At 41.4% G+C, this 27,682-nt stretch overlaps 1 protein-coding gene across 3 annotated transcripts; it reads right to left on the reverse strand.

Annotated features, from left to right (window-relative positions):
- Window positions 1-1,164: 1,164 nt before the first annotated feature.
- Window positions 1,165-27,682, reverse strand: LOC136833322 (endothelial zinc finger protein induced by tumor necrosis factor alpha-like). 3 transcript variants are annotated; one of them, XM_067095335.1, is made up of 2 exons: window positions 27,591-27,682; window positions 1,165-6,663 (listed from the first exon to the last, which is right to left on the reverse strand). In XM_067095335.1, the coding sequence occupies exon 2, from the start codon at window positions 6,152-6,154 to the stop codon at window positions 4,079-4,081; it is 2,076 nt and encodes a 691-aa protein (XP_066951436.1). In that variant the 5' UTR covers window positions 6,155-6,663; window positions 27,591-27,682; the 3' UTR covers window positions 1,165-4,078. The 3 variants fall into 3 exon arrangements, with proteins under 3 accessions (XP_066951436.1, XP_066951428.1, XP_066951423.1); XM_067095327.1 differs by lacking the exon at window positions 27,591-27,682 and adding an exon at window positions 27,322-27,456 and having other exon boundaries at window positions 2,069-6,663; XM_067095322.1 differs by lacking the exon at window positions 27,591-27,682 and adding an exon at window positions 27,030-27,309 and having other exon boundaries at window positions 2,069-6,663.

The following is a 27,682-nucleotide window of genomic DNA, read 5'->3' on the forward strand; positions in this document are numbered from 1 at the left end:
AATTATGGTTGTGATGGTTCACAGTAATTTTTGTTTTTATTTTATCCAGTTTCATTACACTTTCTCGCTTTTTCATTACATTACATACATACATATATACATAATACATATATATATATATATATATATATATATATATATATATATATATATATATATATATATATATATATATATATATATATATATATATATATATATATACAGTAAACCTTTGTATTCGCACCCACTATTCACGGACTCACGTATTCATGGATTTCTCTGTGGAACATATATACCCATTATTCACGGGGTGGGGTATGCATCCCCCCACGAATAAACTGTGTGTGTGTGGGGTTTACTGTGTGTGTGTGTGTGTATGTATGTATGTATGTATGTATGTATGTATGTATGTATGTATGTATGTATGTATGTATATATATATATATATATATATATATATATATATATATATATATATATATATATATATATATATATATATATATATATATATATATATATATATATATATATATAATACACACACTACAGTATACTGTATATAATTTTTATTCAATACATATATACTGTATATATTGAATAAAAATTTCATATGTGTGTGTGTGTATGATTGGGTTTCAAGTGTAAACACACACACACTGTATGTACTTTTTATTCAATATATATACTGTCTATACTGAATAAAATTTTCATATGTGTGTGTGTGTTTACACTTGAAACCCAATCATATGGTTGCGTTTGTTTAAAAGAGACACAATGATATATTCTTTAAAATTCACTTATTCCACGTCGGATGATGATGAACCTAGCCACCAGTGCTGCTAACGCTGGCTACAAACTGAACACCCATAATGGGCCTGATGGTTGCTTCTGTTAATCACCTTGTCATTCGTAAAATATTAATTTATGTCGACTGAAATATTTACCATTACTGTAAGGAGTGTTCTAGCTACTTACATAAAATCTATTACATTTGATTAACCAGAAAATATATTTTTCGATCTTTAAAGACAGAGGAAGAGAATCAGAAATGCTAAAAATTATTTTTGGTCCTATTTCATCACATCTAAAACAGTGGTAGTTGTTATCTTATTTCTGAGAACTTTTAATGTATGCTAGAATAAACTTTCAGCTTTCCAATGGTACCACTTTAGTGATAATAAAAATTACACAGGTAAAATTAGAAAGCATTTTGTGGAAACTTCCAGTGTGTCTAACTCTTCAACTGTTCACTGAGGAATAAATGACCAAGACCTGAGCGTAAACAATTGGGTAGGCCCGTCTGGACCGAAGAGGGTTAAGAGCATTCCCATGCAACACATCCTTAGAAAGCTAAGTAGCTAGAATACTATCTAGCTTGGAAACAACAGAAGATACTGTAACCATGGTAGGTTTGGAAAGAGAAACATTAATAAAGGCAGAAGTAAGAGATTCACTGATAGCCGAAGAAAAAGCATGTATTTGGCTAAAGAATGTAAAGAACAAATAAGTGCATTTCGACAGAGAAAGAGGAATAGGCTAGCAGACAAGGATTAGAATGGGCAAAAGATAAAGAGATTGGTTAAACAATTGACTGAGTCGACATAACATTAGAATAAAACCTCATTATGTGCCGATGACGGTAAAAGTTGCATACATAACAAAGACTAATGTTGTCCAAAATGGTCTTTCAGCAAAAGCATCACAGGAGATTAAGAGCGTGAAAAACGGAGAGGCAGGTGATGGAGGTCACAGAACCACATCACCCCGAGAACCGACCTGGTTCTCTGGCAGCGGACTCTTCCAACTGTTGCAGGGCAGTCCTAGGCTCGGGCTACAGATGGGCAAGGGCACCGACAACTTACCTCTTATAGGGAACGTGAAAATGATCGCACACTATGGGGGAGACCCACAACAGTTCCCTAACCAATTCAGACAAATCTTGTACTAACCAAAACAAGGTTTACGTCCTGTTCTAAATTCTAAATACGCTTTTCCTGAACCTAAATGGGAGCATAAGGCAGAGCTAAAGAGGAAGTCTCAGTACTAACTAAAGCATTAGCAAAAGAAAAGCCTAGACTGAGTATGGATAACTACAGATGAAAGACCTGGAGAAGGGAGAGAACTGACAAGTTGATAACCTGACCTAACTAATTGCTTTCGCAATCTATCTGCTTCCCTTCTCTTCCTATACTAACAAACTTAAGCAGAACATCCTTCGACAATCCCTACTTCCTCACATCTATTCTTAAGATCACACTTCATACCATTGCAGCCAGTTCAAACAGTGAGTATCTCCTAAAAAATCAACATCCTGCTAACACAGTAACCATTCCTGCAGAACATGATGTTCTCAGCCTCAATTCCATTGGAGGAATCCTAGGAAAAATAACTACAGTACTGTGATAGCAGCAAACAGCCATGAAATACAAGTGCCTAAACACAATGGCAGCAAGGAGAATTCTGACAAAGAGTTAAAACATTCAATACATACCTGGTGGAGAACAAGTGTACCTGCATACTAGGCATTCATACAGGCAGCCATTCGATCTTTTGTTTGAATGCCGACTTGCCTTTTGGCACGGGGATATGAGCTATCTTTAACAGTACAGTAGGTAAGATTCATCCCAAATAATATATCAAGAGTATAAACAGTACATGTTTTCAGTTTAGTTTTTTACTTCTGGTTAAGATTTTGTAATTATTAATCCTGTAATTCATAAACTATTGAATATCCCTCTTTTTCTACAGCTTTTATCTCATGCTACTTGACATACATCATAATTTTAATAAGTTAACAAGACACTACAAGTGGGTGGCTCGACAGTGCGACCAATAAAGAATGTAACTTCTGAAGATGACAATAGAATTCTAAGGGAAAAACAAAAAGCCCCAGGACCATCAAGAATACCAAGTACTATAACTTGATGAAAGCAGCTAAGAACATAATCAATCATGAGCTGATCAGACTACTGCATGTGAAAACCTGATAGCAGAAAAGATGGTACCAGACAGTAAAAAAAAAAAAAGAGAATGACAATAATATACATGGGACAAAGAATGAAACAATAAACTGTACATACGAAAAGGAATGCTATGAAAACTGGAAGTGGTGCTGGAGGAAATGCAGAAGAAAATTATGAAAACTGATAATCATTAGTTTAGGCTTTATGCCTGAAATACCAACAGCATAAGCAATCTATATTATAAAACAAATACAGGAGGAGTACCCTGTGCAGAGGAAGGAACTATATCTATAGTACTTCAGAAGCCATTACAAAAGCAAAGTACCAGATGTTATAATGATAATACAAAATCTAGAGTGAAGCCAATGACAGGTATACAAGATTTTGAGACAAAAGTTGAAAGTATCAACACTGACACTTCTACTGTTAATAGTAATGGAAGAAGCTGTAAAGGATAGTAGTATGGGAAAGCCCTGGGAACTTACTATTTGTGGAGAAAAAGTGACTATGGAAGGAATGTAGCAGGTAAGTAAAGGAACAATGCAATGAACTTTCAATCATTCTAAAGATAACTGCCAGGTCATTTGTTCTCTTACACAGGTAACTGTTATGTAATTATTTTAATAAGTCTGGATAATAAGGAAAATTCTTCCATACCAGAATGATGATGCATCATTAAAAAAATTGTATACAATAGCGCAGCTTCATATTCTGCAATCCTCTGACTGACAACTTTTCATATAATTCAGATGAAACTATACCTTTTATATTATTCAATTATAAAACAATGACTTTTTATATCATTCAGATCAAACAATGTTCACTGATCCAGAGAAATCTATCCTGCACTGTAAAAATTTACTCCACCACTTCAAGTTACTGAAATATGAGTAAAAAAAAAGTGAATGTTGTGGAACCCCAACAACCATACTGACTTACTCCTGAGAAAAAAATAAACCATAGCAAATTCCCTCATTTGCTGTTGGTAGCTGTGGCAAAATCTTTTCAAAACTTACATGAAAGTACTGTACCTCATTTACAATGATAAACATTTACTACAGCCACAAGAGCATCTTTTTCTAAGTTTAAGTAACATTATTCACCATAAATGGTCAGTCCTTAAAATTATACTACATCATATGATAGTGGTTAACTAAAAAGGGATTTGTATAACAGTTATCTGCACTAGCCATGACTTGTTTACTCAGCAAACTCATTTCTTTCTGCGCATGTTCCATCTGCGCCTTGTGTGCAGCTTCCATACTCTTAGCAAATTCAGCTCTTCTTTGGTTTTCTAATTCAATTCTGTTCTTTTCTGCCTCATGAACTAAATCATTGGGTTCTTCCTTGACCACATTAACATTTTCACTGTTCCCCATTTTGTTGCCATACATGTCATGCTTATTACAAGGATACATATTCTGCTCCTTAAAACGACAACTCTCATTATACTTCCTCCCACATTCACCAGATGTGCCTGGCTCTGGATTATCTGGATTGTATTCTTCTCCCCCATATGAATGGATAGCCATATGTTTTTTGAGGTGAACATTCTGAGTGAATCGACTATAGCACATTGAGCACTGGTATGGCTTTTCTCCTGAGTGTATCGCCATGTGAGTTTTTAAATTTCCATTGCGTGAAAAACCCTTATTACACACTTCACACTTATACATCTTTTCTTCTGGATGCATCTTTGTGGATTCATGCATAAAGGTAGATGCTGTGTAGTCTGTACCTTCACCTGTGACTCCATCTCCATTCCCAGTGTTGCCTTTTAAAGCATGAATACCCATGTGAGATTTCAAATTTGTTTTCTGAGAGAAGGACATGCCACAAATAACACACTGGAAGGGTCTTTCTCCTGAATGAGTTCTCATGTGTCTGTCCAAGTTGCCACTTTGTGTGAATTCCCTCCCACAAACACTGCATTTGTATCTCCGTTCCCCTGAGTGTACTAACATGTGTGTATTAAGGTTCCCACTTTGAGTAAAACTTTTATTACATACACTACACACAAAAGGTTTCTCACCTGAATGTATTCTCAAATGTGTCTGCAGGGTGCGGTTTTCAACAAATCCCTTGTCACAGACATTACATTTAAATGGCTTCTCACCCTTGTGAATTAAAAGGTGACGAGTGAGGTGAACTTTCTGGGTAAAACCTTTGCCACATTCCGGACAGTTGAAAGGTTTCACCCCCATGTGAATTAGCATGTGAGTCTTGAGATGGCCCTTTTGAACGAATCCCTTCCCACATTCAGTGCATGTGAAAGGCTTCTGGCCTGAATGGACCAGCATATGAGTGTCAAGGTGTACTCTCTGGGTAAATTCTTTATTGCAAATGCCACATGAATGGGGCTTTTCCCCTGAATGAACCATCATGTGCATAGTAAGTAAAGCTTTCTGCATAAACTCTTTACCACAAACTGAGCAAGAATGGAGCTTCTCTCCAGTGTGTATTGCCATGTGAGTCTTTAGGTGAATCTTCTGAATGAATGCTTTTCCACATTCTGGGCAAGAATGAGGCCTCTCACCAGTATGCTGCATGCTATGAATCTTTAGATGGCCTTTCTGTGTGAACCCTCTTCCACAATCAGGACAAGAGAAAGGCTTTGCATCCTTTTTAGAATCCACACTGAAAGTAGAATGGGTGGTAGCTGCTGGTGAAAGTGAAGATTCTCTTCCGTCTTTGACATTTTCCAGGTTGTAGGCTGAATGAGAACTTCTTCCCTCTTTGGCAGCATCCAAACTGAAAGATGAATTGGGGCGATGCACATCTTTGCTGGTATCCAAACTGAAGGCTGAATGAGAACGATGTGCTTCTTTGGCCGCTTCTAAGTTGAAGGCTGAATGAGGTCGACTTACTTCTTTGGGAGAATCTAAACTGAAGACTGAATGAGGTGTTCTTCCATCTTTAGCTGCTTCTAGGGTGAAGGCATTATGAGTATTCCTACCATCTTTTACAGCCTCCATAAAGGCATGGCTAGGGTTTCTGACATCCTTTAAAGCCTCCAAATTGAAGTTAGCAGTGCCATGAAGACCACCAGTGGCATCATTCATATTCCTGGATACTTCATGCAAATTCCTGGAAACATCATTCAAATTCCTTGACACTTCGTTGACACTCCGATCATCCCTTGCTGCCTCCATGGTCATGGTTGCATGGAGTGCATGGGAAATACCACTTATATCTGGATAAAACATTTCAAAAAAGCAGTTGACTGAATAATAGCTGATGCCCTGGCACTAGCTACCATACCACTGAAATTTATTAAGGCTGTATAATGCTCAACACTGGTAATGAACACCTCATAAAAAATTTCCCTTAAGTCAAATGACACTTCCACAAAATGCAGGGACAGGCTTTCAAAATACTGCAAATTAACTGAAGCAGCCACAAAAGCAAAATATTTAACAGAAAAAGAAAATTAACTACTATAATTTCATAACAGCTATTCTTCACACTTCCTGACAAATCATCTTACTAATATACTGCAAATTATAAATCCTATTTCTTGGGCACAAACTGAACAGCATTTTTGCTTTCTTGTATATGTATATTCCATAAAAAAAAATAATATTGCAGCTACAGTCTCACTGACAATGAATATTTTACCCTCTCCCACCAGTGAGACCTGTCACTTTTGCGGTACTGTAATGATTCCATGCACCTGAAGCTATGATTATCTGCAGTGACGCACACAATGCAGCACCTGTAAGACAAATACAATTAATGTTGGTTTGCACTTCCATGGATATGCTCACAATATACAAAATCTTGAAAACATTTCCTATTTTTCCTAGAGATATAAACCCGAATCTTTTATAGATGAGTATACAGGTACACAGTGCAAACTGGTAACTTTCGTTGAAACTTGATAACAAGGTGGTTAACTGGTGGCAAGCAGGTGAGCGGCAGGGCACTGCCTACTCACCTGTCCATAACCTGTAGTATTTTCCTTTGGCAAACAAGGACTATAAGGGATTGCTTGAGGTGGGATTATGATAAAAGTTCTGGTTTTTATATGTATGAAAAACAAATTATCCCTAAATATGACATAAGTTCCTATGAGAATATAAACAATTGCCTTTTTTTTTTTAATAGAAGACTAACTCCTGAGGTGGGAGGATCATCTCACAGAACTGACAAGCACTATTCCATAAGTTAAAGAACATGCAAGGGTGGAAATCCCCCTGCCACAACCAGCAAGTCTCTGATTAAGCAAATGACTGAAGGGACAGTCAGACACCTAACCAGAATTGTTAGATTTCAGGTCATGAATACGAGCAGGGGAGGGCTGAATCCTGCAATTTCCAATACAGCCTGGCATAGGGATGTAGATGCTAATAGGCCCCTATGCCAGGGGATAGTTCACCATATCAAACTACACCTGTGAAAAGTCCCGTGAATCATGTTTTCCCATTATAGAATGGGGAAAAAAGGGTTGGCATATTACAATATTACTACCCCTCCTTGTTACATCATCTTATTTAAGTCTTCTGACAGGAGCTAAGTTCTGTGGGTATACCTGGTATACCTGGGGGTGTTTCAAATTGGTGAGGTTCTCAAAGACTAACAGAAACCCAACATCTCATTTGTCTAGATCAGGAACCACAGCTCTCAATGGGTTGAGAAGCAGTGGATCACATCAGAATCTGACAATATGGTACTAGGCCCTCACAGAAATGCATGAAAAGGAAGATTCCCTCACAGAAATGCATGAAAAGGAAGATTCCCTCCAGATTTTCCTAATACAAACACTAAAGTGAACAGCAATCATTCCTAAAATAAAAGTTCCATGATTAAGAGTGAAATTAAACATATAAAATTTTTAAGGTAATTTTAATTTTTTTTAACATACAAGGCTTAAGTTCAAGATACAGAGATCAAGAAAATATTGGAAATGAAACACAAGGATCTAAAAGAGGAATTGGGAAAAAATCTCACATCTGCACATAGAAAGACTGAAGAAAGGAAGCGAGAATGAAGGTAAAGTAAAAGGCAAAGGAAGTAGATGCACCTATGGGCCAAAGAGACTGTACACATCCTTTAGTAATGCCTACAGTGCACCTTGCAAAGTGAAACGATGGCACTACCTCATCTATGGGGGCTGGACAGCAGGGAAGCCTTTAATATGCAGATCAAACAGTCAACCTAACCCAAAGTACCACAAACAAACTGCAACCACAGCAGTTACAACTGCCTTGCCTCCTGAATGAACCCTAAAGAAAACTCCATAAACGAAAGGGTTCAACAAAGGGGCAGCAGTTGCTTCCACATGATCATTAAGTTCACAAAGGGCAAAACAATCTCTATACCAACAATGCTGAAGGGGTCCTGAAAATACCCCCAGGTATAAGCAGATTCCATAGAGCAAGGGTCCTGAAAATACCTCCAGGTATAAGCAGATTCCATAGAGCAAGAGTTGGAATCTGCCAAAAACAGCTGACAAACCAATGGCCTTGAGCTCTCCCTCAATTGTGGACATGAATAACTTGGCTTAATAGTGCAAATCACCAGAAAATTTTATTTTCATGCTAAAATTAAGTTTCATATATACTTACCAAGTAATTACATAGCTATAGTTTCATGGCAGTACAGCCATGGAGCACCTCTACTTAGGTGGAAGCTTGCAGCAAGGGATATGTCCAAAGTTAAGTATACCTTGGTTTAACCACACCACTGTGCTGATTAGCAGCTCTCCTAGGGCTGGCCTGAAGGATTAGATTTATTTTACGTGGCTAAGAACCAATTGGTTACCTAGAAACGGTACCTAAAGCTTATTGTGGAATCCGAACCAAATTATAGCGAGAAATGAATTTCTATCACCAGAAATAAATTCCTCTTATTCTTATTAGCTGGTCGGAGATTCGAACTTGCGGCCAGCAGAATGTCAGCTGAGAACCCTCGGCGCAGTACCACAACAAAAACAACCAGACAAAGCTTTTACCTACACTGAAAACACCACAACCCATCCACTGTGACTGGTGGGTACTCCAGGTACACTGTAACCCCTGGCTCCAGAAAATTCGACACCCTACTTCAAGGAGAAGAGATGTAGGAGAAAAGAGATTCCTGTGCTGCCTCCCCCAATACCATGTCAGCCACTGATAATGGCCCCATGGTACTGGAATTTTCAAACACTGTTTCAACTTCTTCAAAAGGTGAGACGTGAAGATCGGTTCACACTTCCAGTAGACCGACTGCAGAATGGAAGTGAGTGACGTGTCTGAAAGCTAAAAAGGAGACTGTCCCGATGTCATGATCTTTCACTGTAAAAGTAGGCAAAATGTCCTCGAGAAACTGAGAGTGCGCCTCAGAAATTAAATCTCTGATGAAGAAGGACAATGCGTTCTTAGTTGGAGGGTGAGAGAGGTTCCTGACAGAGCACCCGAGGTTACAGGATGGTCCTCTGATCTTCTCAGTCTTGCTCAGGTAATACCTTAAAGCCCTAGCAGGACTTAAAAAAAATCTCTCTTCTTCCTCAGAGCCAAGGTGGTTCCTAGAGGTGGCAAACAGGTCCAATGTTGGCCTGCCCCATAGTATCGCAGATTCCGATAGACCAGGGGATCTAAGGTCCACTCAGTGGGAAGGACCTACTACTTGACGGGTCAGATCATCCGTCAGAATGTTTAGTTTGCCATGAAAAAATCGAGTGGCTAGGTTCACTCGATTTGATCTGTCTACACTAGAAGGTCTCTTGCTGTCTGGCAGAGAGAAAAGAGTGAGGCCTGCCTTGCTTTTGTATGTACGTTAGGGCTATGGTATTGTCTGAATGGACTGCCACAGTCTTGTTGTGAACTAGGGTTGAAAAGCACTGAAGCCCGAAGTGAACAGCTCCTAGCTCTCTGACGTTAATGAGAAGGTTCTGTCTTCCGGAGACCACATCCTGGAAACTTCCTGGTTGAGAGGTGGGCATTGGAGAGGGTCCTAGAATGGACTTGGGCTTACTCCCAACAAAGGGATGTTGTTGGAGAGGACAGACTGTCTTAGGAACAAACGTGGATGAATCCTTGGGGCATTTGGAAAAATGTGCCAGAAGATCCTCAGTTGACTTCTATTGACGGTCCAACTTCTGGGTCTGAGTGACTCCATTGGTGGAATGGGAGCACCAAAAATCTCTTTCCTTCAAAACCCCCAAAGAGAAAAGAGCTGCAAGTTCAAGAGAGCCATCCCTGAAGGTTTTGTTTCCATGAGAAAGGACTCCTAGCCAGTCCAAGGCAAAGTTTCCATAAATCATTGCAATCTTCAATCTTGTTGGCTAGCACTCTCACCATCCAGTCCAAGGAACTCAAAGCTTCAAACAACTCCAAGAAGTCTTGACAAGGAGGTCAAGTCCTGCCAATGAAAAACATATTTTCTCTGATCAAAACACCAAGTGTCGGGAAGAAGGAACTTCCCCAGTGGCATAGGAAAGAAACCTCCTACGGATTAAGCGTAAGGGAGGAAAAACGGAGGAAGCCTTATCTTACTACCTCTTAGCAGAAAATCAAACTTCAATCTCCATGAGTGTCTTTCTTGGATGCTCGGATGTGAGCGCCAGGTGCTTGGCAACTGGCACCGAGCACTTGGGAGCTGGCGCTGGGCGCTTGGCAACTGGCGGCAAGTGCTCGGGAGCTGACATCAGGCGCTCCGAAACTGGCGGTGGATGCTCACGTAACTGGGGAAGGATGAGGACTGCATCCGGCTCCTTAAACTGCTAACTGGGCAGCGGAGAAGAGCAGCCAGCATCGCTTGCCTCTTCAATGGAAAAGACAAATCTACAAAGTGCTTGCGTCACTTCCAAGTCCAGGCTGGAGTCTTGAGAGTCGGATGACAACTGACGCATATCCACAGAGACGCCTTTCCAACGGCTATCTGTCAAAGCCTGGGATTGATCAACAGGCTCGACTGAGGGGGCGACTATGAGTGAGCAAACCCCACCAACCTCCCTTGGACCTCCAGTATGCCTCCTCCCAGGTTTAGGGGAGTCTGACAGGGACCTTTGTCTAGGAGAATCGCTGGGACGAGCAGCCACCTCATCCACTTGCACAACACTTTCTCCTGTCAAGATGCCTTTCCAGTGGCTGTCTGCTGATACCTGGGAACGAGCAACAGGTTCGACTGAGGGGGCACCTACCCGTGGGCAAACCCCACTGACCTTCCTTGGACTTCCAGTATGCCTCCTCCTGGGTTTAGGGGAGTCTTGACAGGGACCTTCATCTAGGAGCATCAGTGGGACAAATAGACACCCCTTCCACTTCACTGTATCACTACTAGGTTAAATTCTTGTTAAACCCAGACCTCAAATACTTCAACTTTCGAGACTGGCAATGGCATCGAGTTTGGAAGGGAGCCAGGTGCGGGAGTAGGTGGATTAAAAATAGGAGGGCTAGTAGGTGGATTAAAAATAGGAGGGCTAGTAGCAGGAGAAAAATTAGGAAGGGGGGAAGAAGAAATAGCAGAGCTATCTTCTAACCTAGGCTAGGGTAGAATACTAGGCTAAGGGAAGCTCGTTTTGAGGCCTTGAGGCCGCTTTCCTTTTTGTATCCCTCTCTAACTTGTCTAGTTGAGATTACGTACCTTCTACTCTTGCTAATCATTACATTTAGCACAAGTTTTCTCCCTACTATATTTCTACCCCCTACATTTACTGTAAATTGTATGAGCATCATATGAAGATTGATTAATCTGCTTTTGCAACTTTCGCTACAATAGCGAAAACTGATGAACTTGAATCAGATGTAATAATAACCAGAGAACTGGAAAAATGATCCTGAAAGTTTGAAGGCTACTCAAAAAAGCAATAATACTTCTCCAAAATCCAGCCATACAACCAAAAATCAGTCAACAAAAGCTACAGTAAACCCCAGTGTTACCTGAGAGCTGGAAGAAAGAGAATGAGGTTTTCTGCTAAGTTGTTTCCAGTACTCCAGTGGGTGGGCGGGGCTTATCACCTACACTAAACTATCGAAGCGCTACTGCGATTTTTAACATTTAAGCTGCCAAGCAAGTGGAACTACAGTTATGTAATTACTTGGTATGTTACTTATATGAAAAATAATGATTTTATGATAAAATCAATTTTTTAACTACTTACCCTTTATCATTAGCTTTACCTCAGGCTACTTGGCACGGGTTCGACATGTGTTAAAATTAAAACAATCGTTAACAAACACCCCTTATTCCCCAACCCTGGGGGTCAGACAGCAATTGCTATCGTTCTTCATCCTGATCTTAACCCTTAAACGCCGAGCCTCTATTTACAAAAGTGTCTGCCGTATGCCGGCAGCGTTAGGGAGTTAGTGCCAAAGCGGAAAGAAAGTTTTTTTCAAAAAATCACAGCACACTTAGTTTTTAAGATTAAGAGTTCATTTTTGGCTCCTTTTTTTCTCATTGCCTGAAGTTTAGTATGCAACCATCAGAAATGAAAAAAATATCATTATCATATATAAATATTGGAATATATGACAGCACAAAAAAAAATTTTGTATATAATTGTATAAAAATCGCGCTATGAGCAAAACGGTTAAAGCTAATGAGCTATTTTTTTTCGTTGTATTGTACAATAAATTGCGATGATTTTGGTATAGAACAAACTGTAAAACAATCAAAGCAACACAGAGAAAATATTATCTCAAAATGATGCATGAATTCGTAATGTGCAGATGTAAAAAAGTTTTTTCAAAAATTCACCATAAATCGAAATATTGTGCTAGAGACTTCCCGTTTGTTGCAAAATGAAGGTAAATGATTGAATATTACTAGAATATAAGAGTTTTAGCTTACAATTGCATTTTCGACCATTTCAGTCGAGTCAAACTTGACCGAAGGTTGAAATTTTGGCACTTATCGTGATTTATATGAAAATATTTCAAAACTGATAAAAGCTACAACCATGAGTTATTTTGTGTTGTATTCTACATGAAATTGCACACATTTTCATATATAAAACTTTATGTAACGGCTAATATAAAACAGTGCAAAAATTACAACAAAAGTGACTAAAGAAATTTTGAGATTTTCAGCAGAGTTAGTGAGCGCAGACGTAAGGAAAAAGTTTTTTCAAAAAGTCACCATAAATCGAAATATTGTGCTAGAGACTTCCAATTTGTTGCAAAATGAAGGTAAATGATTGAATATTACTAGAATGTAAGAGTTTTAGCTTACAATTGCATTTTCGACCATTTTGGTCGAGTCAAAGCTGACCGAAGGTTGAAATTTTGGCACATTGTGATTTATATGAAAATATTTCAAAACTGATAAAAGCTACAACCATGAATTATTTTTTGTTGTATTCTACATGAAATTGCACACATTTTCATATATAAAATGTCATGTAACGGGTAATATAAAACGGTGAAAAAATTACGACAAAGTGACTAAAGAATTTCTGAGATTTTCAGCAGAGTCAGGGGCGCAGACATAAGGAAAAAGTTTTTTTCAAAAATTCACCATAAATCGAAATATTGTGCTAGAGACTTCTTGTTTTTTGCAAAATGAAGGTAAATGATTGAATATTACTACAATGTAAGAGTCTTAGCTTACAATTGCATTTTCAACCATTTCGGTCAAGTCAAAGTTGACCAAAGGTTGAAATTTTGGCACTTATCATGATTTATATGAAAATATGTCAAAATTGATAAAAGCTACAACCATGAGTTATATTTTGTTGCATTCTACATGAAATTGCACACATTTTCATACATAAAACCTTATGTAACGTCTAATAGAAAACTGTGCAAAAATTACAACAAAGTGACTAAAGAATTTCTGAGATTGCAAGAGCCTGACGCCGTCTCTTCCAAACACGTGTGTGTTCGTGTCTTCATCGTCCATCGGAGTGGCGAGACGTTTGGCGTCTTCACAAACAGAAACATACACACAGTTTGATACAGAAGATTCGTTGGAACATTATGAGTACATGATTAGAATGCTTGCATGGCAATGCAAATAGTGGTGATTGTACATACATCAAGACAACAATGGTTAGGGAGAAACAGACGGAAATATTGTATGGTTAAAATCGCATTCCTTTAGAGAAAGAAAACGAGATGCTCTTGTTGTCTTGTCCACTCCGATGGACGACAAACACGTTTTGGAAGAGACAGCGTCAGGCTCTTACAAGATTTTCAGCTGAGTTAGCGCGGACATAAGGAAAAAGTTTTTTTTTTAAAAAATTCACCATAAATCGAAATATTGTGCTAGAGACTTCTTGTTTGTTGCAAAATGAAGGTAAATGATTGAATATTACTAGAATGTAAGAGTTTTAGCTTACGATTGCATTTTTCTACCATTTCGGTCGAGTCAAAGTTGACCAAAGGTTGAAATTTCGGCACTTATTGTGATTTATATGAAAATATGTCAAAATTGATAAAAGCTACAACCATGAGGTATTTTTGGTTGTATTCTACATGAAATTGCACACATTTTCATATATAAAACATTATGTAACGGCTAATATAAAACAGTGCAAAAATTACGACAAAGTGACTATAGAATTTCTGAGATTTTCAGCAGAGTTAGTGCGGATGTAAGGAAAAAGTTTTTTTAAAAAATTCACCATAAATCGAAATATTGTGCTAGAGACTTCTCGTTCGTTGCAAAATGAAGTTAAATGATTGAATATTACTAGAATGTAAGAGTTTTAGCTTACAATTGCATTTTTCGACCATTTTCGGTCGAGTCAAAGTTGACCAAAGGTTGAAATTTTGGGACATCGTGAATTATATGAAAATATGTCAAAATTGATAAAAGCTACAACCACGAGTTATTTTGTGTTGTATTCTACATGAAATTGCACACATTTTCAAATATAAAACTTTATGTAAAGGCTAATAGAAAATGGTACAAAAATTACGACAAAGTGACTAAAGAATTTCTGAGATTTTCAGCAGAGTTAGCTCATGCTTTCTTTTGGGATAAGAAAGAAATTCGCGCATGCGCAGCTGGGTCGCGCTTGTAAACAAAACAACAGCGTGATTCGTGAACTCCCAGCATCCCACAAGGCGTGATTTAAAATTTTTCACAAATGAGGCTTATAAGTATTTTTCTGCAAATATTTAAAAAAACTTTTTGTAGTTGACGTATTTTACGTCCACTTGGCACCCGACAGACAACTTTTGTCGACATAAAATACGTCCAGTCGGCATTAAAGGGTTAATATCTTAAAGAGGGGAGGAGGGAGGGTTTCTTAATGATAAAGGGTAAGTACCTAAAAAATTGATTTTATCATAAAAAATCATTATTTTTGAGGTGAAACTTACCCTATATCATTAGCTGACTCCAACACCGAGTGCTGGAGGTGGGCAAAAGATTCCCTATAACCAAAATATCAGATATCACTATAAATATCCTCATTGCTGCATCCCTGATGACTATGATCCCATGGCAAGTACTTGTCAGATGAGGATCATCATCAAGGAAGGTCCAATGTCTTAGGAGGTGGAACGTGAACCCCAAATGTGGCCACTGGTTGATGTGCAACGCAGGATGGCTATTTACTGGACCCTGTGCCTCAGACCTGCAGAGCTGATGTGGGAGTTAAAACCAAAACTAAATCATGATCCCTCAAGAGTTACCACCTACATAATGGAGTCACCATGGCACCTCACACCCAAAAACAATAAGACCAATTTTAGAAGAAAGTGTTATTTAATCAGCTCAGGGTAGCTTTCTCCAGAGGAGCAATGGCTCTGCAACATACAATAACACAATTTAGTCCAAAATAAAAAAAAAAAAAAAAGACTTTGCCTTCATCCAAGACCAAACAAGTTCAGGACAATTACACTATACAAATTGATCCAAATAAATACAGTGGAGTAAAATACCATATACGTACACAAACACATATGGTTCCCCTTTACCCAGGAAGGAGATCAATACAGAAAGAACCTTACTTGTTTGTAACACAAAGAGAAGACTAGGTGATAATCTCCCTTCCCGAAACCAGAGGTGCTGGTGTACATCTTTCTTAATGTTGGATCTCTACATCCCTCAAGTAGTTGGATGTGATTGCAGAACTACAGTACACATCCCCTGTGCTATCAAGACTAGACGGTCTAAAGGGAGGTGTTGGTGAAAACTAATAGATGTGGCCATTGATTTGACATTGTGTGATTTCACCTTCAAAACGGGACAAATCTCTGGAAAGAGTCCATGATGTCCCTCCAGAATTAAGGACAATCAAGAAAGCCATGGCATTCTTAGACATAGGAACCTCAGGCTACCTGACCAAGCAAAATAGGTTCCTACATTGCTTCCCTGAAGGTTAAGTATGGGATGTAAAATACTTCAGAGCCCTAACAGGGCATAAAAACAGATCTCCTTCCTCAGGAGTTACTGTAGAGTTTCTAGCGAAGGGATAGAGAAAACTCTAGGACGAACTTTAGGCATAACATCGTTTTTATGCATGCAAGGAGGTCAAAAGGATAATTCTGTTTCAGTACATGAAAACCCTACTAACAATGAGATCGCTTGTAAATCATTTATTCTTTTGCCAAAGCCAAGGCCACAAGAAAGGGGGTTTCAAAGAAAGAGCCTTGAGAGACGCCTCTCTCAATGGCTCAAAGGAAGGGCCTCTTCAGTGTCATATGACAACATCCAGGTTCCAAGAGGGTTTACTGTACTTATTTATTTATTTATTTATCTATTGTTTATTTATTTTTCTTTGCATTTCCAGTTGAAATGACCTAACAGCTTCACCTAAGACAAACATACTTGAAATCCAATCTAGTATGTCTTAAAACAGAAGCCAGCAAAGGATTTATAATCTTTGAAAGAGGCAACAGGCAAACCTTTAGCATATCTTAAGAAGCTCAGAAACTTGATTATATTATCAATGCTGGTGCTAAGACATGAAATGCCCTTGGACTTGCACCATGAACTATACAGCTCCCACTGTTTCTGATATAATATACTGGTGGACTTTCTCCTTGCAGCGAAGAAAGAGTCCCTAGATGACTTGAAAAACCTCTAGCTCTGAGGAGCTTGTCGACAGTTTCCAAGCGGTTAGATGGAGCATGCTGATATTTCCGTGCAGCCCCCCCTGTCCCTCACTATCAAAGTAGATTTGTCTAAAATGATAAATGTCTGGGAACTTCTATTTACATTCTAGAAGGTCTGTGGGCCAATGCCTCCTCAGCCACCCAGGCGCGAATTGAATCATGGTGGTGTTCCGGGATTCACTCAATTCTTGAGCACTTCCTTGAACAGTGGAAATGGAGGGAATGCATATACGAATAGACTTGCCCAGTCTAAAGCCATACCAACTACTGTCCAGGCTAGAGGGTTCGGAACTGGTGAGACATACAAAAGGAGACGATGATTCATCTTCGTTACAGAGACTGATGGGAGGTTGGCCCAACTCCCTCTATATTGCCTCGCACACTGTTGGGACGAATGTCCATTCGCAGGAGAGTACCTGTCCCAGATAACCTTGCATGTCTGCCAGAACCTACAATTGACCAGGTACAAACTGGGGCATTAGGACAATGTTCCTCTCCTCATTCCAGAGGAGTTAATCCATAGTGGTGGCTGGCTACTAAGGTTCACAAATCTTTGCAGTCAACGTGCAGATTTCTTTCGACTGGTGGCCATACTCCGGAAGCTACCCGATTCCCCATAACTATCCCCCTGCGCTTGTCTGAGGCATCTAAATGAGTTAGAGGACTGGGCTCAGGGACTCTAGAAACTTCCCTGCAAGCAAAAGTTCCACGGACATCCACCAACAAAGGTAAGGAAACAGAACTCGGTTCCAAGGCACTAACTCATGGACTGGCCGCAACTTTCTGTGAAAGTGCATCAAGTGCAACTGAAATGGTCTCAACCATACTTGAGTACTTGGGGCTTACTTGCCAGGGGAGACATGTGACCTAACAGAGTCAGCCATCATTTGGCTGGCATGCTTCTGAGGAAGCAAATCACCTGCAACTGGTAAGAAATATGATATTTTAATGATAAAATAAAGTTTGTTCATACTTACCTGGCAGATATATATATACATAGCTGTAATCTCTGAAGTCCAACAGAATTTCAAAATTCGCGGCACACGCAGTGGCCGATTAGGTGGTTAGTACACATTCCCGCCGCTGGGAGGCGGGCATCAGGAACCATTCCCATTTTCTATTCAGATTTTCTAACGCCACTGTCTCCTGAGGGGAGGAGGGAGGGCAATATGAATATATATATCTGCCAGGTAAGTATGAACAAACTTTATTTTATCATTAAAATATCATTTTGTTCATGAGACTTACCTGTCAGATATATATATAGCTGAATACCACCTTTGGGGGGTAGAGACAGCCAAGAATTAGGGAAAACAAATTTAAAGGTAAAATTATTTTGGTTCCTTACCTGATAGCATAGCTGACTGCGTGGTTACTGTCACCCTAGTCTGCTTCTGCTTTTCTAGAGACCCCAGCGAGGTAGTGACCTATAAAGCTGGCGACTGCTAGATGATCTGTCAACGGGGGCGTGACCACAATGTGACTAGATCATAGACCATACAACAAGGACAAAAGAGCATACCAACCACCTAACCAACACTAAGACATTAGTCTGCAATGGATTGGGAAGACTGTCTCCATCAATCAACCAAACAACCATAAAAACACAATTAAAAAACCCTTCCTAAGCAGGATTAAAGGATAAGAGCAGAGCTACCCCCTGACCGCAAGGCTGTTGAAGCAGCAATGTATGGTCCCAGCGAAAAGCAATTTTCGTATGCTACCTTAACATCTCTCAAGTAGTGTGAGGCAAACACCGAATCGCTTCGCCAAAATGTGGCACTGAGAATGTCACTGAGTGCCATATTTTTCTGGAACGCCATGGAGGTAGCGACCTCGTGGCGTTGACTCTCAACAACTTGAAGTTGAGTCGTCACACAACAAGAATGTGCCTCCTTGATGACATTTCCTAATGAAGAATGCCAGTGCATTCTTCGACATGGGATTAACTGGCTGCCTCACAGAACACCATAAGTTATCCGAGGGACCACGAATGTCCTGAGTTCTTTTAAGGTAATACTTGAGAGCTCTAACAGGACATAGTACTCTCTCCGGTTCCTGTCCAATAAGGTCCATCAAACCTTTAATTTCAAAAAATCTAGGCCAAGGGTTAGAAGGCCTTTCATTCTTAGCCAAGAACTTAGGGGTTAAAGAGCAGACGGCATTGTGTCCCTTGAAGCCCACATGACGGTTGATAGCCTGAACTTCGCTCACTCTCTCGCCGCGTCGCCAGAGCAGTGAGGAAGACCGTCTTCCTAGTAACATCCCTAAAAGATGCAGATTGAGAGGCTCAAAAGGACTGGACATTAAAAACTTGAGCACAACGCCCAAATTCCAAGTAGGAGGAATTGGCCGAGGAACCTTAGACGTCTCGAAAGACCTCAAGAGATCGTGGAGGTCCTTATTGTCAGACAAATCCAGTCCTCTGTGTCTGAAAACAAAAGAAAGCATGCTCCGATAACCTTTGATTGCCGGAACTGCTAACTTGAGTTTTTCTCTCAAATAAAGGAGGAAATCAGCGATCTGGCTCACAGTGGTCGAGGAAGAGGAAATTCCCTTCTTGCTGCACCAACTTCTGAAGGTTGCCCACTTCGCTTGATAAACTCTGATAGAGGAAGCTCTTCTGGCTCTAGCGATGGCCCGTGCCACTGGCCAGAAAACCCCTCGCTCTGACCAATTTTTTCGATAGTCTGAATGCAGTCAGGTTCAGAGGGGAGGTTTTGATGATACCTCGTGAAGTGGGGTTGTCTGAGCAGATCTGCTCTCATAGGTAGGGTCCTCGGAACGTCTACCAACCAGAAGAGAATCTCCGAGAACCAGTGGTTCAAGGCCAAAACGGGACGATGAGAGTCATCCTCGTTCCTTGTGAGGCCGAGAACTTGCGAATCACTTCTCCCAGAATCTTGAACGGGGAAAGGCATAAACGTCCATCCCCGTCCAACCCCAGAGAAGAGCGTTTATCGCCACTGCCCCGGGTCGAGTACTGGGGAGCAGTAGAGGGGAGCCTCGCTGTTCTTGAGGTCGTGAAGAGATCCACGAGGGGCGACCCCAAAGTTTCCAGAGATCTTGGCAAACCTCCTGATGAAGGGTCCATTCCGTCGGCAGAAGTTGAAGGCGCCGACTGAGCAGGTCTGCTCGAACATTTTCGACCCTGCAACAAATCTTGTGAGGATTGAAATGTTGCGAGCATGAGCCCAAAGGAGAATCTCTCTTGCAAGGCCGAACAGGGAACGAGAGTGTGTTCCGCCTTGTTTCTTGAGGTAAGCCAATGCCGTAGTGTTGTCCGAGTTCACTTGAACAACACGATCGGAAACTTGGACCTCGAAGAATTGGAAGGCTAAGAAGATCGCCGCCAACTCTTTGATGTTGATGTGCCAGGACACCTGTTCCCCTTTCCAGGTTTCTGACACTTCTTTTCCCTCCAGTGTTGCCCCCCAACCCGCTGATGATGCGTCGGAAAACAACACTAGGTCGGGGCTCAGAAGCTTGAGGGAGATCCCTTTTCCCAACTTCGCAGGATTGAGCCACCACTTCAGGCACTTCTTTATGGAAGGAAGGATCCTCAATTCCTCTCCCAAGTCTTCCTTGTTTTGCCAGTTCTCCAATAGAAAGAACTGAAGAGGCCTGAGATGCAGTCTTCCCAGAGAAACAAACTTCTCCAGCGAGGAAATGGTCCCCAGCAGACTCATCCATTCCCTTACCGAGCATGTTTCCTTCTCCAAGAAGACAGAGACTTTTTTGCAACATTGAAACTGACGTTCTTGCGATGGAGACGCTAGAAAAGCCGCTGAATTCATCTGAATCCCCAGATAAACAATGGACTGTGAGGGGATCAGCTGCGACTTTTTCCACATTGACTAGAAGTCCCAGGGACTTCACGAGTTCCAGAGTTAACTGAAGGTCCTCCAGACACCTTTGTTTTGACAACCACTTCCAAGTAGAGTGAATCAAGCAGTCGTCCAGGTAAAGAGAGATCCTGACGCCCGAGAGGTGCAACCACATCGCCAGACGTTCTTCATAAGAAGCGTAAACACCCTCGGGGCTGTGCTGAGTCCAAAGCAGAGAGCCCTGAACTGGTAAGTCTTGCCCCCAAGACAAACCGGAGATACTTCATCGAACGCAGATGAATAGGAACGTGGAAGTAGGCATCTTGGAGATCCAACAATACCATCCAATCCCCGGGACGAAGGGCTCCTAGTATTGACTGAAACGTTTCCATCTTGAACTTGTCCTTCAGGACAAAGTCGTTCAACCTGCTGACGTCCAAGACGGGTCTCCAACCTCCTGAATGCTTTGGGACTAGAAACAGTCTGTTGTAAAATCCCGGGATTTTGTGTCCAAGACCTGCTCCACTGCTCTCTTCTCGAGCATCTGTTCGAGAAGTTCAACAGAATTTTCTGCTTGGCAGGATGGTAATGTGGAGACAGATCTCTGGGGTTGGAGACAAAGGAGGAAGAGTCAGAAAAGGAATTAGGTAGCCTCTCTCTACTACTTGAAGGGACCAAGCGTCTGCCCCCTCTCTCTCCAGGTTTGGGTAAAATGAAGAAGCCTGGCTCCTACTGGTGTCTGGAGGTGAAAGGAGTCACTTGCTACCTCTCTTGAGGCGACTTTGCCTCTAGGGAAACCTCTCCTCGAGGCGCTGGTTTCGAGAAGCTCCCCATGGAAGCTCCTCCACGAAAGGGCTGCTTCTTCTTAGCCTGCTGTGGAAAAGAAGAGGACGATGATGGAGCTGAAGGATAACTTTAGAAGACCTGGAAAGGAGGTCTTGAGTCGTTTCTCTTGAAGGCTGGCAACTGATATCTTTAACCAAGGTCTGGGGAAAGAGATGGCTTGAGAAAAGAGCGAACTGTAGCTCTCCCTTCTGTGTAGGGGAAACCGACTTCGCGAGAAAGAGCAAAATAATGCCCTCTTCTTTAAAAGGGCCGACGAAAACTGATGAAGCAAGTTCTTCAGAGCCATCCCTGACGGCCTTGTCCATGCACCGCAGTACACTGGACAGCTCCCCAGACTAATGGAACTCGGGCTAGTAGCCTTCGTGTGCAAAACTCCCAGACACCAGTCCAAGAAGTTAAAGACTTCCACAGTCCTGAAGAGTCCTTTAAGATGGTGGTCTATTTCCGTAAGAGTCCAAGAAACCTTAGAAGAGGACAAATGAGATCTTCTGAGAAGCGTCAACAAGACTCGCAAAGTCCCCTTGAGAAGTCGAGGGAACTGTCAAGCCAATATCTTCACCTGTCTCATACCACATGCCTGCTTTGCCGGACATATGTGAAGGAGGCAAAGCGTTAAAGAAGACTTTCTTGTTTTTTTCGAAGTCATCCAGTCCTGAACCTTCTTGAATGCCCTCTTGGTAGAGAAGGACTTCTTCATCTTAAGAAAACCAGGAGTTCGCTTGAGACGAAGCCAACTGTGAAGGGGGAGAGCGAGGAGCTGAAGCTTGAAAAGTATCAGAAACAGATCCTTAAACAAAACAGTCAGAGTTTGATAATCAGTAGAAGAAGAAGCTTGTTTCTCTTCGTCCGTAAAGGCTCTGACGGAAGGGTTCTTCTTCCTCCACTGGAGGGTCAAGAGAGCGAGGAGGAAGGAGACCCGACTATCGTTCACAAGCGGGACCTGTCGTATTTAGAAGAAGTCGTGGCTAAATCCTGAAGAACGACAGAAGTCGAAGGGAAGTTGAGCATCAAGAAGCACAGCAGGTGTGGTGTCAACGAAAGAAGGGCGTGAAGATATAACGCGAGGCGCTTAGCGTGGAGCGTCCTGGCGGGAGCGAGAGGCTCCAAGGCTGGATACGGAAAGAGCTTCGCGTTGGGCGCGCGGCGTCCTGGTTGGGAGCGCCGAGACTCAAGGCGAGGCGCGCAAGAAGCGTGAGCAGTGAGGAGCGCGCGCGCAGAGACACGCGCGCTCCTGGCGAGATCAAGAGAAACGCCCAACTCTTCAAATCGGGAAGACGAAAGGAAGCCTTTATACCTTCTTTAGGTGAAAGACGAGAAGCTTCATGCGATCTAGCAGATGAAGACGACGAAGCAGGAGACGAAGGAGAAGGCCTGGACTTCTTAACAGGCAGATGCAGATCCTTACGACGAGGCCTGTCCTTTCTACGGTCCATGAGAGTATCCAGCTGCTGTTGCAAGCCCAACAAAATCTGACGTGTTGGAGAAACAGCTCTCTCGGAGAAGGGCTGAACCTCAGAGAAGGAGAGGGAAGAAGGGATGTCTTCTTCTTTCTCACCGGTGAATAAGCAACAGCCCTTGCCTTAGCGCGACTGGGGGGTCGAGCAGCGTCATCATCCGTTGCACAACGAAACTTCTTCCGCTGAGGAACATCCCCGAAACTTTCAGGGAAGAGCACAAAACGTCTAGAGGAAGAGGACGTGAAGCGTCCTCTCCTCTCAAGCTTCTCTTAAGAGGGCGAGAGTCCAACCGAGAGCTCCAACCCTGACGTGGGGAGGACGTGTCGGAGGACGAGAAGCAATCCTTTATGGATGCGTGCCCTTGCAGCACGATCCCTGGCAGCCTGGGTAGGGTCATCAGGACCTGCTGAAGGGACGCCAGATCGGTGGGAAGTCCCCGTAACCTTCATGCGGCTTTCGACATGCCCCCTCCCTGTATCCTGGGAGTTCGGCAGAGGTCCAGGCCTAGAAGCATTATAGGGCCGATCTGACGCCCCCTCCACAACACTAGGGCATTAACACAAACAACACTTTATGCTTGCAGGGCATTCACTTTGTTTTCAAGAGCGAATCGACTCTAAAACGAGCCAAGGTATTATTCTCTGCAGCAACAACCTCAGGGCCCAAAGGCAACACTACGGGGTTAGGACTAAAAACTACAGGGTTACTAACATGAGAAATCCCTGACTGTCTGTCTACAGAAGCACTCCTGAAGGAAGACCTCCTCAACCTATCAAGCTCCAATTTGCGCATATAGGATTCATACTTCTTCCACTCCCCTTCAGATAATCCCTCACATTCATTACAACGATTATCCATAGAACATTCCATACCCTGCATTTCATGCATAAAGTGTGAGGATCTACAGAAGTCTTCGATAGCCTCACCTTACAATCACCCAAGCTACAGACACGATAGCTAGAGGAAGACATCTTATTTAAAGAAAAGTCAAAAGCAAAATCAAAACGGTCCAGAAAAGCGTATGCCAAGTCACAGATCCAAGTCGAAACCAAAAACAACCAAAATACTTAAGTGACAACAAATTTCGAAATCCAAATGGCGGGGAACTGACAACAGGTGTTGACAGTCCGGCGACAGAGAAAATCTGAATAGAAAATGGGAATGGTTCCTGATGCCCGCCTCCCAGCGGCGGGAATGTGTACTAACCACCTAATCGGCCACTGCGTGTGCCGCGAATTTTGAAATTCTGTCGGACTTCAGAGATTACAGCTATATATATATCTGACAGGTAAGTCTCATGAACAAAACAAAAAATAATTACTTGCTAAAGAAAAGCATACTTTTTTCTGACTGCTTATTCTATAGCTTGTAAATTTCAGATCATTTTGTTTTCCCTAACTTTATATTTAACAATTATAGTGGGACACAATAAAAAACAGTTGTTTTTGGGTGAAGCATCAGAGAAGTACATTACCTAATAAAAAATCAAGGATACAGTTCTACAAAGATACACACTAACTAGGGTGTCGTGCCCCTGGACACCCATGACAACATACACAGCAGAACAATGTGTACAAAACTAAACTCAGCCTATTTTACCATGAGGGTTGAGGTGTGGTCACAGCCAACACCTTGCACTGCCACATCTTTGAGTTTGTTCGTCTAATTTGATGTGGCACTACAAAATATTAGGAAAGTTGTAAGTCTGTCAATATTTGAGTTTCTAAAACCAAGAAACATGGGAACAAAGCAAAGTTTAATTTATCTATTTTAGTGCTCTCATGAGAAAACTCCAGGATTTCTTTTATTTTTACTCAGGAGTGAAACAACACTTCATATAACTTTTTACATAAAAAAGAATGAGTATAAACATTTAAAATCAAATATGAAAATTTAAATAACTTCAAAATTATATATAGGTAACCTAGACTGTTTGAACTATGGCCTCTTGTCGAGAAGCTTCAACCCTCTGTCATGGAAAGGGATTTATGGTTCCTTAATGACGAGTAACTCATTAAATGCTCATCCTTGACCCAAGGTAACCTAAGCAATCGGAGACAGGGCAGCACTTAGGCTATGCATAGCCTACAGTATAACTGAATGGAATGGAATGTGAAACTATAGCCAGAACCCAAGTGCTATGACTTGTGAAGTCATTCAGCACTGAAAGGGAAATTGAGAGTAAAGAGGTTTTAAAGGTGTAACTGAAGGAAAACCTTGAAATGATTGTTAAGAGAGGGTGGAAAGTAAGATGGAAATAAGATATTAAAAATGGAAGTATAGTAAGAGGACTGAAAGGGGTTGCAGCTAGGGGCCGAAGAGACGCTGCAACAAAAGACCCTTCAGTAATGCTTACAGTGCACCATGTGAGGTGCACTGACAGCAATGGAGACCATAACTAAAGAATGATTTAAGAAATGGTAAAACTGAAGACTACTACCGTAACCTGGTGCCCTCCAGTTGCCAACTGGGTAGAACTAAGTTATAGGTACATGGCGGGTATTTAGCGAGAAATGGCAGTTTCTTATAGTATTTTGGATGCTTATTAACAATTTAACGTTAATTTTTGGCAGTCGGCTGTAATTAACTTACAATTTACCTTTGAACTCTACCCTACAGTAAGGGGGACCCCGATGGGAATCCAGGGTTTCCATACGCGATCTTCACGAGACAGAGCACCGGTACGTCTGTTTCGAACGGTTCATATCCCGTCTGGCAAATGCAATAACTTGTTAGCGTATGGGTAACTCACCCCACCCCCCCGGGCCACTACTAAACACGGCAAAGGGACATTCCATTTGGCCGACAACAAACAAATGCACCGCCAGTGTCAGAAGCCCTAAAAGTGTTGAAAAAACCAGTTTCCAAGGTACTGCACTTGCCAGACGGGACATGAACCGCTTGAAACAGACATAGCCGTGCTCTGTCTTGTGAAGATCGCATTAGGAAACCCCTTGTTGGATGGACTTCAGGGGACAATTACAGGTTAATTACAGCCGACCGCCAAAAAATAATGTTGAATTGTAAATAAGCAACCAAAATACTATAAGAAACTGCCATTTCTTGCTAAATACCCGCGGTGTCTCTATTACTTAGAAATACCACCAACTGGAATATTTATTGCCTTTTGCTTTTGTTTGTTTGTCTTGTTTGTGTTGCAGATAGGTTTACAGTTTAGGTAATTCTAAGTATTAGCTCCACGCCTGTTTTTACCTTGAAAACTTGTTTTTTCTACATTTTTAGGGCTTCTGATACTGGCGGTGCATTTGTTTGTTGTCGGCCAAATGGAATGTCCCTTCGCTGTGTTTAGTACTGGCCTGGGGGGAGGGGGGGCAGTACCCCTACATTAACAAGTTATTGCACTTGCCAGATGGGATATGAACCGTTCCAAACAGACGTACCCGCGCTCGGTCTTGTGAAGATCGCATATGGAAACCCCTTGTTGGGTGGACTTCAGGGGTTAATTACAGGTTAATTACACTCAACTCCCCAAAAATAATGTTAAATTGTAAATAAGCAACCAAAATACAATAAGAAACTGCCATTTCTTGCTAAATACCCGCCGGGTATCTATTACTTAGATCTACCACAGTTTAAACATGGAACCCATTTTACACGTAACCTAGTAGTTACCAATCCAGAGGAGTGTAGGCTAGTAGCAGATAGTCCTCAGTTTTACCATTGGCAAAAGTGTAGGCTATACAATATTAATCAAAAACAAGCTACTATGAGCGTTATCTTAATCAGTCTTATAAAAAACAGCTTCCTTTTTCTCAGCACATTTTTCACAAGAGGAAGTTAGGCTCTGCTGCAACCCAGCTCCTACCCTCAAGTTAGAGTAGCCTACATTCTACAATATTATTCAATCAGTGTAGCTCACTATAATCCTTATTACTATGTCTACAAACCAGCCTTGGATAACGCGTCTAGGATAACCACTCAATCTCTTCTAGACTAGCTTACCGTAGACCTGGCCCCAACCTAGCCTAACGACATTGGCCTTGTCTTCAGCTCCCCTTCCATAAGATAACGCAGGCCAAGCAATGATGACAACAAACCCCACACATAAGAACAACGGGAAGAGGTCGAGCGGGCCCAACTCAGCCTCGCGAGAGGAGCCTAGAGTAGAGTAGGTATGGCCAAAGTAAAAACTAGCCTATTAAGGTTGCAACTCCTTTCGTGACAACCGCTGGGCCTCCCGAGAAACCAGTGAGAATAATACACAAAAATCCCTTTACGTAATGCAGTGCCTTACCTGGCTCAGGATTTGGCTCATTTAAAAAATATTTTTAGTATATAGTAAGCAGGTAAACAACAACAACAACAACATCAACAACAGGCAGACAAGCGCACAGCGCCGTCAATGTAAACTTGACACCAGCAAATAAAACTGTCTCAGATCACATTGAGTTCGAACACTTTTTCTATCAAGTTGTGTTTACCCAAAAGTCATTATTATCTTAAATGACTTGTTAGATATTCAAAAAATAATATTTCATTTAATATCAAAGAGACACTTCATACAAAACTTGATATGATGTCTATATGTTTTCTAGGCGGACTGGTTCGAACGGTGGTGGTTCATAAGTATTAAGTAAACGAATCGACTGAAGTTG

The sequence above is a fragment of the Macrobrachium rosenbergii genome, chromosome 4 (assembly GCF_040412425.1).
Source record: "Macrobrachium rosenbergii isolate ZJJX-2024 chromosome 4, ASM4041242v1, whole genome shotgun sequence".
Lineage (NCBI taxonomy): Eukaryota > Metazoa > Arthropoda > Malacostraca > Decapoda > Palaemonidae > Macrobrachium > Macrobrachium rosenbergii.

What these genes read in the sequence shown, in the direction of transcription:
- LOC136833322 (XM_067095335.1), bottom strand. Translation starts at nt 6,154, where the DNA reads ATGTTTTATCCAGATATAAGTGGTATTTCCCATGCACTCCATGCAACC.